The sequence below is a fragment of the Astatotilapia calliptera genome, chromosome 5, assembly GCF_900246225.1.
Source record: "Astatotilapia calliptera chromosome 5, fAstCal1.2, whole genome shotgun sequence".
Lineage (NCBI taxonomy): Eukaryota > Metazoa > Chordata > Actinopteri > Cichliformes > Cichlidae > Astatotilapia > Astatotilapia calliptera.
The window spans coordinates 16559691-16575441 of NC_039306.1; the positions used below are offsets into that span (position 1 = coordinate 16559691).

Below are 15751 nucleotides of genomic sequence, written 5' to 3' on the forward strand. Positions count from 1 at the left end.
GCTCAATATATAAACTGTATTTTAAAAAATTAAACTAAAAGATAAAAATACATCTCCCACTTGGCAAGTTAAAACATGTAACAAAATAGAATTACTATTGTGTGAATTTGGAAAAAAAAAATAGAAATAATTTGGGAGCAATACAACAACAAAAGAATCCATAGGCAAAAAAAAAAAAAAAATAAGGATTAAAAAAAAATTTAGGAAGTAAAACTAAAATAGAAACAGAAGGCTTAACATCAAATTAAATGACAGATGACAATTTTTTTTTCAAATGTAATTAATTACTTGAAATGAAAATCTATATTTGTTTGGTTTATCTCATTGTAATAATTATTAGTTTGACCAATTTTTATATTTCTGTATTTATTTTTTAATTTTGGTTGCAGTCCTCCACAGCTAGCAATATAGTTTTGCTGTGTCTTAAAACATGCTAGCAAGCAAAATGGACACAATAATACAGTGAACTTAACAGGTGGCAGTGGTCTTAAACTTTACAGGCCCTTGACACATAAACACAACATAGTAACAGTGCAGCTAAAAACAATGAACATTTCTTTGGGAAAACCCCTCAATGCAGTTTCTGTAAAATGTTGACTTTGTTCTACAGAGGAGAGAGAAAAAAAACAAAAACAGAGGGGGGCACTAAAGCACTCCAATGATATCTTCATTCAACACATGACAGCATTATGGTATGTGTGAATTAGTACCTATACTACAAACTCAGAATTAAATGAAAAATAATTAACAGAACAGTACTTCTGATCCATTTTGAGCCATCTATATAAGGACAAACAAAAATCATCTGCAGTGCTGTATAAAAGGTGAATTGCCCAACAGAGAGAATCCAAAAAATTTAAATGAAAGAAAGAAATATAAACAACTCAAATATTAACATTATATATTGGAAATCACCATTGCACCAATGAACCATTCAAGACCCATCAGTCATTTTCAAGTGCTCTCACTCCATAAGCTTGTTTTTCAGAAACTGTGCCTTTGAAGAGAGCTTTTGTCCATCAAGATTTAAAAGTATCTTCTGGAGGACTTCAAAGGTGCATTTAAGTTCTGGTGGGTAGCTCAGGTTCAAACAGTATATGAGTCCAAACAACAGAGCACATGCTTGTGCAATGTTACCCAAATCAGTGAGAGCCTCCACACCCTCAATCAGGACACCAATGTCCTCTGGGTCATCTTCAGGTTCAGCACCCTCCTTCTGGATGACGTACACCCCCATCACAGTTTGCTCCATGCAGCTTTTTGCCTCACTGTCCGTATCCTACGTGACAAAAATATAAGACAACAAAGTAAAATTTAAGAGATTGTTTAAACAACTGTTTCTATGCTGTTCATAAAATCCAAGTAGTCAAAGTAATAAACAGAAAATTACACACCACTAAAGCAGTTGTTAATAATTACTCCAATACATAAATGATAAAATACACCTCTCATGTCAAAAGAGGTGGCATAATTTACCTCTTACCAGCCCCTCCCCCGAAAGGGCCATTGTCCAATTACACATTATAGCAACCGTTACTGTGTCTGACAAACATTAACCTCAAGCAAGATGGAGAAGCGGTGTGCCCACCGATAGTCCGAGAGATTGTGTCTGGAGGAGTTGTGTTCTTTCCATTCACAAAGTCAAAAACAACGTGAATGGATTAAACAGTGTGGATGGCCCCACTCCCAGGTAAATGTACCGAACATTATGAAGCATGTCTGCTTGCACATTTGGGTACCCGTTGGTGCACAGAGGAAACCATTTGTTTGTCGGACGTAGCAAGAGTAACTTAGGGGGACAGGACTTGAGAAAAGGCTAATTCAGCTGCTAAAATAAAACAGGTATAGAAGTGTTAGTACTAAACAGCTCAAAGTTCATAGACATTTCTATTTACAAATACTGATGACCATAGCAATGAAAAAACAACAGGACTTATTTTAATCCAAGTACAGATTCAAAAGCAATGTTGTCTTGATGCATGTTAAAATACATTGTATGTTTGTGTATCAAGTTTAACTACGGTATGCATAAATTTCTTTCCTTCCAATACCAAATTTCAGAAATTCTTTAATGCAGAGCTTAATACTGTTTGGTATTCAAGACATCCTTTCCCCAATACCAGGTGTCTTGTTGCTAATCTCAAAATTTTAATTTTAACGATTTGCATTTGAGGCAACGTCACAATTTGTATGAGAATGTTACAGTCAACATGCTGTCACAATGACTCACCAAGTACTCCTTTAGTAACTTCTCATAGTCTTCGTTTAGGTAGATGCACAAGGACTTCAAGATGCATGCTCGTCTGGTATGGATGTTGTCATGCTGGAGAGGAGGAGATAATATGAGCCAAAACCAGGCTGTTTTTCTTAAAGCTAGGGTAATCAGTTAACTTGCATAATTATTCTTTAGGTTAGAACCTGGCATGTATCATTTGTTAAGCCGAAACAAAATTGACAAACTTCACCTCCAAATAAAAGTTATTTTTGCTGCCTATGACAAAGTCTACTCAATCCTAATACAAACCTTGGAGATGGCAAGCATGAGACCTCTTATTTTCTTTCCAGGTGTCCCTCCTTTGCTCAGAAAGATTTCCATTAAGCGTGGTGCATATTGGTCAAGCTCGGCAAAGAAAGTAGATAGCAGAGGCTTTGTGGTGATTCGCAGAAACTCCTTGTCAATCTGCAATAGAGAACAAATACATTGATTAAAAACTCAACTGTATATTTCACTCACTTCACATCCAAGCTGACTAAAGCTGCCTTTAGAAGACCATGCAGACATCAGTACTGTCATTGATGACGGCTTCTGAGAAGCTTTTGGTCAATTATAAGATCTTAGCTGTGGCTGCAATATGCTGCCATCAGATGCTTTTCACAAAAGATTAAGCCATGACGGGATAAAGAGGGGTCTAGGGGCGGCGCCCGGGCTGTGACGTGCAGGGTTGCGTATACAGCGTCAGACGGAAGAGACCGGTAAACAGGTCTATAAACATTCAAGCAATAACCTATAATCATTTCTAATATGACGCACTAAATTAAAATCACTTTAGGTTTAAAAACTTCAATAAATACAGATATTAAGAAACCCTCAGAGGAATGCGATCCACATGTTTGCGATACTGCTGCGCATATGTTTAACCATCGAGCGTGTTTTCGAAATTTATGCTGCTGCTCAAATTAACCCGTTACTTACGAGCTGGAGAAAATGTGCAATGAGCTGTCTGTGGCGAGGAGCTGCAGTAAGGAAAGCAAGAGGCAGACGGACGCAGCACCTGCTTTAAAACATGACGGAGAATAGTCCCTCTTTTCTTTCGGGACCACTCTAAATAATGGTAGCTTAGATTAAACTCCAGCTGTCTGACAATAAAGTGTGGAGGATTCTCCGTTTTAGCACAACGCCTGTCTGATTGGTCATACAGTCATGCCTCTGTTGCATTCACTGAACCCAGGAAAAGTCATAGCACTCAATTAGACTGATCCCTTCTGGGTAAAAAAACAAATAAAATAAAATAATCACTGGTTGATAAACGTTTGTGGGTAAAGCTGAGAATGTCCTGGTCAGCCGAGGCCAGCACACATTCCATATGTCATCAGAAGACCTCCCTCTGTAGCGCAAAGACTTCATTCAGAAGTTCAGCATTGAAGAAAAATTGCGGTATATCAGAATGAAGCTTGCAGGCACAGAATGCAGCAATATCTTGTTTTGCCAAGGCATAGTGGCACATTTAGAAGACACACCATTGCGGGAATATTACTCTGATATGCCGCTACATTGCGTCTTCTAAAAGAGGCTTAAAAAACAAATGCACAAATGTCTCTTCAATGTAGACCTGTGAAAAAGCAGACCAGAGTACCTGTATAACAGTAGAGGTTTTGGTTTAAGTGTTAACAGAATGCCATCTGAGGCTGTATTTACAACATTTTATGACGAGGAAGGATCCGGATCATTCTTATGTCCTGATACATAAAACCTACTAAATTAAACGGTACTTACTTTTTCACATTACTATTTTCAGTGATACAGGAACCAACAACAGGTAGTACTTTTAGTTTTGGACTACAAAACATAAATTACATGCAACATCCAAATGCATTTTAACCACACTTGCCTCTCTCGCAGTGAACAGAGCTGGCCATCTGCTTTTGAAGTCTGCAACCATCGGCTGACCCTGAAGAACTTCTTGCCTTCTGTATGAGAAAGTCTTCTCCATTTTCACACTCACAACAGAGTCATTATTTCTTTTAGTCAACTCAGAAAGAATTGCAACTCTCTCCTGTTCCAGACTTTCTGATGTCTCTCCTTTTGGATGCTGTGGACAATAGTTAACTTCAGCTCTTTTGGGTTTCTTCACATTGAAGGCTGCCTGACGGTTGTCACCAGACTTGTTTTTGATGGAGTTTATGGTCACCTCTGTACATCCAAGGCCTCTCAGTTTGGTGCGGAGGTTAGCCATTTTATATTTTAGGCTAATCTTCCACCCATAACAGCCATTGAAAGACCCCTGCTCTCTAAGGCAAGGATGCTTTTTCACAAGAGCTTCTGCAACGTCAGTCAGATCATTGTCTGTTGGGTAGGCTTTGAATTTGTATATTTCTTCAGCCAGTCGTTCCAGAATTTGGGATTTCAGTTTAGGTGAAGGGTTCAATAGAGTTCCCCCATTGGCGCAGGCAGTATTGGCCTTCTCGAGTTCAAATTCTGCCTCATAGCTAAATTGAGGTACAGTGAAGACACTTGGCCAAACCCAGTGCCTTGAGGATGGTGAAGAACCTGAAGATGAAATAGGCTCTGTATCATCTGTGTCAGCAGAGGAGATGGATACAGACTCTGTTGCTTGGCTTTGAGAAGTTCTTGCATCTTCCTCCTGTGGGCTTTGCAAAAATATCACCTTAAGGGTGCCTTTGTCCTTTACTTCTGAGACATCTGACATATTCATGAACTCATTTCCAAAGTCCTCATCTTGATATTGAAGTCGAATATCTTGCTGTAATCCAAAACTTGTCTTTACTGTGTGGCACAAATCTTCAATTGAGACCGGTGTCCCTGCAGGAAGAATCAACTTCCTGGCATCATCTTCACCCAGGATTATCCGCAGTCTTAGGGGTGACGTCATTTTGAAGATCTGAAAAATATCAGCAATTCTTTTAGAAAAAGTCACCGTTTGGCATATCAACAAGCAACAATTAGGGACCCTTGTGCACTTCTGTGCAACTTTAAAAATACAATTTTTTGTTGTGAAAACAAAGAAGAAATACATTAAAGGTTAAAACACAATTTCTCTTATCTGTTTAGACTAGAATGTAAAAAGAGCTTTCTGAGGCTACGTCAGCCCAGAGACATAAGCAGTAGAATGAATACTTTAATTCTAACTAAAAACAAAAAAAAAAACCACAGCAAAAGAAGTTATGATGATGCTGCTGCAATACTGTAGAGGATGACAGACGCTGGCAGGTAATTACTTAATATATTGAAAAATTCACTGTACTTTAAAAGCAGATTTTTGGAAACAACAGGAATATCATCATCCGTCCATCCATTATATATTCTGGCTATCCTTAATATCATCATCCTGCAGTAAAGTACAAATGAGAGACGATGCATGCTATGTGTAAACATTATATACTTTCATAATTATATGGACCTGTCTTAAGTCTGGTGACAAGGTGAGGTAAGGGCACAAACCATTTGGTAAAATTTGGGTGGCTCAAACTAAGTTGTAGGGAAGGAATTATTTGCTGGAGACCATCTTGTGTTTATGAAAATCAGTTCACAGTGAAAACAATATGGTGGAATTAGAAATTCTGTAACACTTTAATCAACCAAATCATAACAGGTTTCACTCAGAAAATGTAATTTTCAACAAATCTTTAGTTTTGATTTGTTGTGTTTTGAAATAAAAATCTTAGTTTTCTAATGCATACATAAACAATTCATTTTAAAATAGTTTTATTTTCAACAGCTAACAGACCAAATCAAAAGCATGACAATTTCACAAATGCTATAGGGTAAGAAAAATAATAAAAAATACTTACAAGTATTAATTTTGTTTTCCAAGAAAACTCACAGATCTCTTTAGAGTAACCAGATGCAGTCCTCCAACAGAGTAGGCAGCTAAGGGATAGTCATCAACCAGTTCCTCATGTGCAATGACAGCCACCTCCCTCACATGTGACGTGCTCAGTTCAAAAGCTCTAAAGTGCTCCCTATACCAAGCAGATATCTTTCTCACCAAAAAATGCAACTTCCCTTCCAAAACACAGAGCTGCAAAATTTCAGCAAACTCAGGCAGACCAAATGACTCTCCATGGATAACAATCATTCCTTTGCTGTAGTTCATACCATTGTATGACACATTCTTCGCAATGTGAACATCAGTTTCATCTGGAAGCCTTTGGTTAAAAGCAGCTGCAATGTCACTTTGGAGCACATCAATAGGCACTGATGAAACATTAGTTACCACCAACTGTTTTTTCTCATCAGACATATGCAAATGGTGAGCAATGACAAGCTGGTGTTTCCTGGCAAGTGTGAGAGGTATGTTTTTAAAACAGTTGGTGTGGCGAGCAACCTGTTTAAAAAAACTATGCTTGGCCTCAAACCTCATTGTCCACTTATGAACGAGAGGTCCAAAGAGACGTATCATGACAGGATAGTGCTCTACAAAATGGTGTTTAGGAAGAATACGGCTGTTTGGAAAAAGTTCTTTGTATCTCTGCCGATGCTCTCTGATTTTGAACTCAAGATATGATATTGACTCATCACAGTGGATAGGGGCAACAACAAGTTCCACTATATCCTTGAGATCCAAAAGAACATGCCAGGCCTGTTCATCTTCAGGAACAAGGGGACCAATAATAAAAGGCAACAAGCGAAGCAGAGCCCAATTTTCGTGTGCATTCCCCCCTATATGTTTTTTCCTTGAGTAGGTATGTGGTATGACGTGAGGACGATTTGTCTTATCACCCCATTTGTAGTCAAAACTTTGGATTGAACTGTTAAGTTTTTCTAAGGTGAAATACTTTTTGGAGATCAAAACAGCCAAGCATTCCGCTAGTTCTACAGGTATAATGCCCTCAAAAAAATCATGTACTATATCCGGGGGAAAGCCTGAAATAACATCAAAATGAGAGAGACTTTTAGTCAAAACACAGTCACGTTTAACCCCACAACACAAGCTTGAGGTTTCCAATGCAGATTTTAAGTGAGCCAAATGGAGTTCACGTGTTCTACACTCAAAAACGTCTGCAGTCAAAAACTGAATTTCAGTTTTCTTTGCGACACAGAATCTACATATGTGTTCCCCAGAAAAACTTTCAACAAAACCTGCAAGCCCGTGAGCAGCTAGGTTATCAGCTATTACACAATTTACAGTGCCTTTAACGAACTCATTTAACTGAGCAATAAACACACCGTGTTGTTCCAAGATCACAAGATCTTTTAACAGGGGTTCCAACACCTTTTCAAACCCAAATGTCTTTAAATCGTCACTTTTACAAAGAACAGCTAGGTAAATGGAGGAGAGTGCTGAATGAGAGCCTGGAGGCAAATTATCCAAGACCCAATAAATACCACAAAGCTTGTGTTTTTTGCGTGAGGTTCCAAGAGGATTGCAAACCTCAAAATCATCAATGTAAAGTGTAATGGAGATTCTCAACACGTCAACAGCTAAAAAACTATTGGTTCTAAAGTGCTTGCCATCTCGGAAAGACCTGTAAACACTCAGACCATTAGCGAAATCCTCACTTTTTTCTTGTCCTATATGTTGCTCAATCACTCTATCAAGTATGTGATTATGACTCAATAATTCTTGCAATAACTTTAATAAAGGAATGTACTGAAATGACTTTCGTTGATCAACAGATAAAATGTACTCAACAGGCTCTACGACCCTAAAGTTATGCTTATAGTATTGTTTTCTTTTAAATGAAGTTCCAAGAGGACCACACTTAGCTAAAATTTTTGATACAGGGTTAGAAATGCACACTGTATTGGCAAGCTCCTCAACAACAGCCTGACCAATATGAAGGTTATGGCTCTTGAATACCTCTTCAACAGTTCGTTTTGTGATTGAAGTACAAGCAGAACTTAAAAAAAAACTCAACTCCTCCACCAAGCCATCTACTGCTGTAGCTGGAATTTGAAATATATGTTCCAATTTTAACAATATCCCAGCTATTTTCTGTTCAACAAGATCTGTCAAATTTTCAGTGGAATGATTACTTCCTGACACAAACTCAGTTCCAACTTCAGGATCTAAAAAATCAGAGCAACTAGCACCTACACCTTCAGGGTCATCAGAATGTTGTGCTGGGTCAAAACACACCACTAAACCTACCTTGAAATCTTTAAGTGAATCTGAATGATGCTTCCTCTTTTTGTGTGAATAAAATGTACCAAAGATATTTGTCTTGAAAGAGCAGCCTGAAAATACACAAGTTACTGTCTCACTATTTCGTAAATGTGATCCAATATGTCTAAAATAATCTCTCTCTGTGGTAAGGTCACCGCAGTCACATAACTCACACCTAAAAGTGACTGAACTAACAGCTGTCTGTTTAAAATGAGAAGAATGACATCTGTAAACATGTGTTTTTAGTCCACACCAAGTCTTAAATGTGCATGGACAATTTACATATATACAAAGATAACGCTGGCTGGGTCCATAATGGTGATGTAATCTACAGTGTTTCAATAATTTGTACCTACTACTCTCCCTGATGGAACAACGCTTGCACTGCCACATACAAGTCACTGAAAGAAAAAAAGAGAAGCAGTTTTAAGGATGGTTTTATTGTCACCTTTTTTTTCACTGGGGCGATTGTGGCTGTGGGGCGATTGTGGCTCAAGAGTTGGGAGTTCGCCTTGTAACCGGAAGGTTGCCGGTTCGAGCCCCGGCTCGGACAGTCTCGGTCATTGTGTACAGGCCATTTACCATTTACATTTACTTTGATTAAATCATAAAAGTATCATAAAAAATGTATGATGGTAAAAACTTACCATGTATTAAAGAGGAGGCACAAACAATCAGAAAAAGGGGGCAGCTTTCTTTGTGGTGTTACTATGGTAAAGAAAACATACAATTATTTTATAAAAATTCCACAGTGGATTTTTTTTTTTAACTTTGTTGGAAATGTATAAAAAAAATACAAATACATATAAATACCTCTTGCAATATAAAATTCACAGATAAATATCCAATCTGTTGCCAAATGTAATAGCAGTGTTTCACACTATGCAATAAAGATGCTGGTAGTTGCGGTAAAGGTTCGACAGGCAATTTTCATAACTATCCGCCATTGCCTTTTCCTTTGACCTCGTGTTCATGCTCTTTTTCCCATGCACTAGTATTCAAGTCAATTCGAAGGATGCAGCCCCTGAATTTGGACACAGCTAATATTTAGCAACTCCCGCTAGTTTAACTTGCATTACCGCGAGAGGCCGAATGCTTAAAAAAAGGAGAGAGAAAGAAAGAAGAAATGCAAATAATAAAAAAAAGTGAAGAAAGACCATGTCTTCTAAACCGTCATTTAAAACCAAAGTGAATGCTAACAGAGCTAGGTAAAAGTTCAATGAGACAACCGTTGAACTTTTACCTAGCTTTAGCTAACTTCGTTTACTTTGAAAGTGAATTACAAACGTGTTAAATATTGAACTAAACATATCAATAACCGCTAAAAACACTATAAAACTGCAAAAACGGGTAACAAAAAAAAAGCAATTAAGTGGAAATGCTAATAATAATATAAATATAGCCGGAGCGGATTAGAAATCAGGTATTAGACAGTACCGATTGGCACCGTCTAATACCCGATTTTCACAGTATTTGCTCCACTCCCGCTGTCTAATGACAACTTACACATTTGGAATTAAAAACATTGTTAAACAATTAACGGACGGAACAACTTCGTTTGACTAAGATATTTTCAGTTATTTATCACTTACCTGTATTGTGGAAGATTCCGCAGAGAGAAACGGCAGTTCACTGAACAGATATAACTTTGTCCGCGTTCCCGCCTCTTCACGTCTGGGAAGTTTGAGCATGCGCACTAGGCATCGGTTTTAGAGTTGTTGATTTAAAATAATTACATTTAATTGAACTGAAGAATGCAAATCTAGTTCATTAAACTTTTTGTTATTTTATGTTAAACCAACAACTGATAATGATTTAAAAACCTAAACTCAATATGTTCATGTTAAATAGACAAATGTCTATTGAATTAATCAAACAACTGCCTTAGTTGACTTTTTTGAGTGTGCCGTTGGTTGAAAAGAGTTTAAAAAAAAAACAAAACTTCAGTGGTGTTGCACACTATTTTATATTATTTTTTTTTAAAGTCATTGTTAACCCTTTAAAGCCGGTCAGAGCAGCACGCTCCGTTTTGCGTAACTATTTTTAAATCCCTGTAGAACCTGAACCGTGTAAGTATTTGTTTTGCATATGAAACCGGAGGAGTTGTACTTACATCTGATGCCATCAGCTTGTCCTCGGTCACGGTTTCGTTCCACATATAGCTTTGCAAAAACTGCATAAAAAGCGCTTGCAGGAACAAAAACATAATATTCCAGAAACACGCTTTGCCGTTCCTATCAGCTGTTCGTAACACTTCCCACAGTGAAATGATGCACATGCTGTTTTCTTTGCAAATTTGCATCATAGGATTGTTTTTTGTTTTTCCTGCAGTATATAAAAATTGCTGTATCTCCAAAATAAAACTATGAAGACACTCAAAATAAATTTCCTGTGGTGGGAAACTATTTTTTGCAACTTTATTGTATTTAAAGTTTTGAGGGATAAACCTCTTAAACTTCTCCAAGTAGAAATATATGTAAACAAAACAAAAGCGATTTTCAATTTTTTTTGTAGTTTATTGCACTTTTTTGCAATTTATGTAATTACTATGGACTTAATGCATACATATTATTAAAATATGGGCTATAACAGTTGTATTGATGTATAGCAACTTGAAATGCTCCCACAAATGGCACTACAGCATGTAAAAAAAATAATATAAGCTCTGGTGGACTTGGTTCTATAGTAGGTCTTAAAGGGTTAAATAAATATCGTCAAATAATCGTGATCTCAATTTCAGTGAAAATAATCGTGATTATCATTTTTGCCATAATCGAGCAGCCCTACCGGAAGCCCACACACACGGACCAGTACCTCCTGTTCGACTCCCATCACCCTCTGGAACACAAACTTGGAGTAATTAGGACCCTACACCACCGGGCAGAACATGTTCCCTCTAAGCCTGAAGGAAAAAAGAAGGAACACACACATGTAAAGGAAGCACTCAAAACGTGCGGCTATCCTAAATGGGCGTTCTTAAAGTCAGCAAAGAGCCACAGAAAAGAAGATCAGACACCAGCGAGGGAGGATAAGAAAGACAGACGCAACAACATTGTCATCCCCTATGTAGCCGGTGTATCAGAAAAACTCAGGAGAGTTTTCTCCAAGCATGACATCCCGGTGTATTTTAGACCCAGCAACACGCTCAGACAGAAACTGGTTCACCCGAAAGACAAAACGCCAAAACACAGACTTAACAGTTTCACACCTTGGCTCAGGGGATTCGAGGATCATCAGGGGGTCCTTTTGTCCCTCTGTGGGGGGATACTCCCACTAGGTTTATATCTGGGACTCTCCACCATTTGACCTTAGAACTGAAGAAGCTTCTCGGATGAGAGGTGAAACGTCTTCAAGTAACTTAAAGAAGTCCAGACGCTTTTCTTTGCAAGCTCCTTTGACTTTTGAGGGGTAAAGACTTAAAACACATGCTGAAAGTAACGGCGCAAAGTTCCTTCTTGTGTACATTTTAGCTAGCAGATCATCCCAACCTTTTATAAACAAGTACAGGCTTGAATTCTCAACCCGAGGCTTCTTCTGTGATTGGTGGACATCAAGGGCTACAGTAAGTTATAAAAAAGCAACTCAAAACCAAAATACATAGTAAATCATGATCAGTGTGTACTATTACATCCCTAATAATGTTACTAGCAGAAGTTGCGGTGTTTTCAGTCGAAAAGAAATAAACCATTTGCTATTCTCTGGTGGATATATTGGCGTTTGGTGGTTCTAGTTTTTTTCCAGCAACTTTGTGGTGCTGTGAAGGTGCCACCTTTTTAATCATCATCTTTAGTTTATTTGTTTGGGAAGCATGGGATATTTTTATTCTTTAAAACAATTAAGCTTGAGCTAAAAAACGTGTCAATGATATGTATGACTGAACAGATGTGCATCACAATAATAATAATTGCGGACCATACTATACGCTCCCCTATACCAGACAGCAGACGTTAGCAGCTGTAGGCCATGTTTGCACCAAGTAGACGGGCTAAATGCTCCTTATAGCTTTCTCTGTGAGCCACAATAGAGAAAAATGAAAAAAAAAAACAGCAGAAGAAAAGAACACCCTGTCTGGGCAGATTGAGCCACTGGCCTCTCTCGCTGCACATCTTTTATGTTTCATAGAGAATGGTTCATTGCTTTTCTACAATAAAAACGTAATTTTCTTCAGGCAGTGCTGTCCTCCATTGCTCGATGAACAGTCACAAAAAGCTGGAAATTCACATTTTGGTCACAGTTTTGGATGAACTGCATTCCTGCCTGTACTTAAACATACTAATTTCTCATTCGTCTCAAGTAGGCGGAGATAACATGCTCCAGCACAAAAGCTGCAACAAAGTAATGACTTAATTGCAGGCAGAGGGATACAGAAAGCAAAGGCGGTTAGATATGTATCATGTTATTAAATCGAATTAGACCAAAACATTCAATTCAGACTGAAGAAATACAGAGAAGGTCACAAAGTCAGCTTTTGTGTTTAAAAGCAAAAACGAGTGAAGAGGGGAATTAGTATTTATATAAAAAGTAAGTTCTTGCTTACCTACTTGTTATTTTGGTGATTTTTTTTAAAATATCATTTCTTTAGCATTTTTTTCCTGCATTGGATAGTAGGGCAGTGAATATGGACAGGAAAGCGCCCGTGGCTCAGGGGGTTGGGAATCACATCTGTAACCGGAAGGTCGCCGGTTCAATCCCTGGGCTCTCTGTCCTGGTCGTTGTGTCCTTGGGCAAGACACTTTACCCTACTTGCCTACTGGTGTTGGCCAAAGGGGCCGATGGCGCGATATGGGAGCCTCGCTTCTGTCAGTCTGCCCCAGGACAGCTGTGGCTACAACTGTAGCTGCCTCCACCAGTGTGTGAATGTGAGAGTGAATGAATAGTGGCATTGTAAAGCGCTTTGGGTGCCTTGAAAAGCGCTATATAAATCCAATCCATTATTATTAAGATATGCAGCAAAGGCCCACCGGTTGAGCCCGTGCCATGTACACTGTTTCCTTCGCATGCAGGCAGACGAGTTTCTGCCAAACCCAGAATCGTCCTTCAGATTGCCAGTCAATGAAGTGTGATTCATCACTCCAGAGAACACTTCTGCACTGATTTAGAGTCCACTGGATACGGGACAGCACACAAATCACTTTGGCGCTTGGTGATGTAAGACTTGGAATCTTCTCGGCCATGGAAACCCATTCCATGAAGGCCACTTTAGAGGTGTGACCCACTCTGTAGATTTCATTCCCAGTCGCTTCCAGTTTGTTATAATGACATTAACAGTTGACTGTGGAATATTTAGTAACGAGGAAATTTCACAAATGGACAGGTGGCGTCCTATCACAGTAACATGCATGAAATCACTGAGCTCCTATGAATGTCCCATTATTTCACAAAGGTTTGTAGAAGCAGTCTGCATGTGTAGGTGGTTGATTTTATACACCTGTGGCTGTGGAAGTGAGTGAATTCAATGATTTGGATGGGTAAGTGAACACTTTTGGTGATACTGTGTAGCATGTGGTTCCCTGCTCACCCACTGAGCTGAAGTGGCACTGGTGATTTCTTTTGTGTGTGTAACACAAAAAAGAACTGTTAAAACCACATTTAGAGAAGTACTAAACAAATGATTTTAAACATAATGTGAAATTTTATTTTGGCCAGAAGCCTGTGGATACGAAAGCACTGTATCCATATCTGATTTCTAAACATCTCATCCAGAGACTGTTGTTGCGCAATTTTTTTTCTTCAAACTTTGCACTTTAAGGGGATTTTCTACATCGTTTTAGAAACTGGCAGCAGGGTTTTTTTTTTTGTTTTTTTTTATCCCTTTTACCCTCAAGAACCACAAATGCTTGCCAAAAAATCCTGGCTCACAATCTGCCTCAACTGATCCCAAAGGTGTTGGATGCATTTGAGGTTGGGAATGAGACAGCTACAAATTTTTTGACATTAGAAACAGACCAATGTTTTGTTTTTAAAAGGAAATTTTCTTTCCAGAAATGTCACTGTCTGCACTACTGGTGCTGTCATGGTTCATGGATTTGAGCTACTTCTGTCAGTTGCTGTTTCGTTTTTGCTCACCCTGTTTTATCGCTGTTAGCTTTGCTTGTAGCCTTTGTTTCTGTTTCTACCTTTTGTTGCTATGGTCTGTCCCACCACAGTTAGTATCACCCGTGTTGCATTATCCAGTCATTCCTGTTAGTGTGTACATACTAATGCACAAGGAAAAAAAGAAAAATAATTCTCTGCAACTTAATTCAAAAAAGGTAAGCTTTTATATAGAAAATCAGAAAACCAGTATCTCAAATTATTTAAATATGTAGTTTTCAGTCAGAGTAAATCACCAGTATAAATACCACATATCTCTCGCCTAGTTCAGTAAACACAACTGCAATTACGGGGAAGTGTGCTAACTTGATGGCTGTGCAGATGACAATCATCAGCACCCTCCACAAGCCACAGAAGGTCGCTGCTGAATAGGCTGGCTGTTCCAGGGAGTTGACTGAGGTTAGCGTGCTTGCATCAGGAGCTGTTACGCACGCACAGGTGTTTCCAGGAAAGGGGCTACAGCTGCGGCATTCATAATATCAATCCACTTCTGAACCAGAGACCACATTAGAAGCATCTTCTCTGGGCTGTTGCTCAATTGTTCAAAGTCCTCTTTTCAGATGAAAGCAAATTTTGCATTTCATTTGGAAACCAGAGTCCCAAAGTCCGGAGAAAAAGAGATGAGGCACAAAATACAAAGTGTTTGAAGTCCAGTTTGAAGTTTCTGCGGCTGTGATGATTTTGGGTGCTCGTGTCACCTGCTGGTTTTGGTGGTGGTCTGTGCATTGTGTTTCATCAAGTCCAAAGTCAGCTCGGCCACCTACCAGGATATTCATAATATTCACATTTTTTTAGACACACTACTGCTCCTGCTACCCTTTGTTTCCTGTCAAATTGTCAAGTTACTCATCAGTCACTCCAGTCCAGCAAATTTTGTATTCCTCAGATTTTCACTATTTCTAGTTTCTCTCCTCATCTTTAAACTTTTTGCCTGTGGCTTTCTCCTTTCCTGGTTTATTTGCTGAGCTGTGCATAACATCAGCCTAAATTAACCCTGGAGAACCCATGGGGTCAAATTTGACCCCATGGTTTCCCTAGAAAACCAATGGGGTCGGCTCTGACCCCATGGGTTCTCCAGGGTTAAAGAGATTTTGAACATTTACTCTTCCTGTGTTCTTCATTTGAGTTTCATATGCTGTGGGATTATTGTGTAATAAGAAGTTTTAAAGACAGAATAACATGGCAGGAAAAAAAGATGCTGTTTGCTAACCAAGCTCGCTGGTGTTAGCTGATAACTTGGCTCTCCAACCTCTCATCCAAACTTGGTAACTTCTGGCTCGGAAAAACCCATCATGACATCCTTAGTTAGC

General features: G+C 38.7%; 1 protein-coding gene across 7 annotated transcripts; it reads right to left on the minus strand.

The window, feature by feature from the left end:
• Positions 1 to 301: 301 nt before the first annotated feature.
• LOC113022306 (uncharacterized) lies at positions 302 to 10241 on the minus strand. Of its 7 annotated transcripts, none has more exons than XM_026167557.1 (7): positions 9941 to 10001; positions 8996 to 9056; positions 8705 to 8749; positions 4110 to 5120; positions 2525 to 2680; positions 2231 to 2323; positions 302 to 1279 (listed from the first exon to the last, which is right to left on the minus strand). In XM_026167557.1, the coding sequence occupies exons 4-7, from the start codon at positions 5109 to 5111 to the stop codon at positions 965 to 967; spliced, it is 1566 nt and encodes a 521-aa protein (XP_026023342.1). In that variant the 5' UTR covers positions 5112 to 5120; positions 8705 to 8749; positions 8996 to 9056; positions 9941 to 10001; the 3' UTR covers positions 302 to 964. The 7 variants fall into 7 exon arrangements, with proteins under 7 accessions (XP_026023342.1, XP_026023341.1, XP_026023337.1 ...); XM_026167556.1 differs by having other exon boundaries at positions 8701 to 8749; XM_026167552.1 differs by having other exon boundaries at positions 8334 to 8749.
• Positions 10242 to 15751: the final 5510 nt, after the last annotated feature.

Bases quoted from the DNA above. Each gene is read 5' to 3' on its own strand.
- LOC113022306 (XM_026167552.1), bottom strand. From the start codon at position 8,741: ATGTGGCAGTGCAAGCGTTGTTCCATCAGGGAGAGTAGTAGGTACAAA. The intron at 2,681-4,109 runs GCAAGTGTGGTT...TCTCTATTGCAG, and splicing joins CTCTGTTCACTGCGAGAGAG to ATTGACAAGGAGTTTCTGCG. The intron at 2,324-2,524 runs GTTTGTATTAGG...CCTCCTCTCCAG, and splicing joins TCATGCTTGCCATCTCCAAG to CATGACAACATCCATACCAG.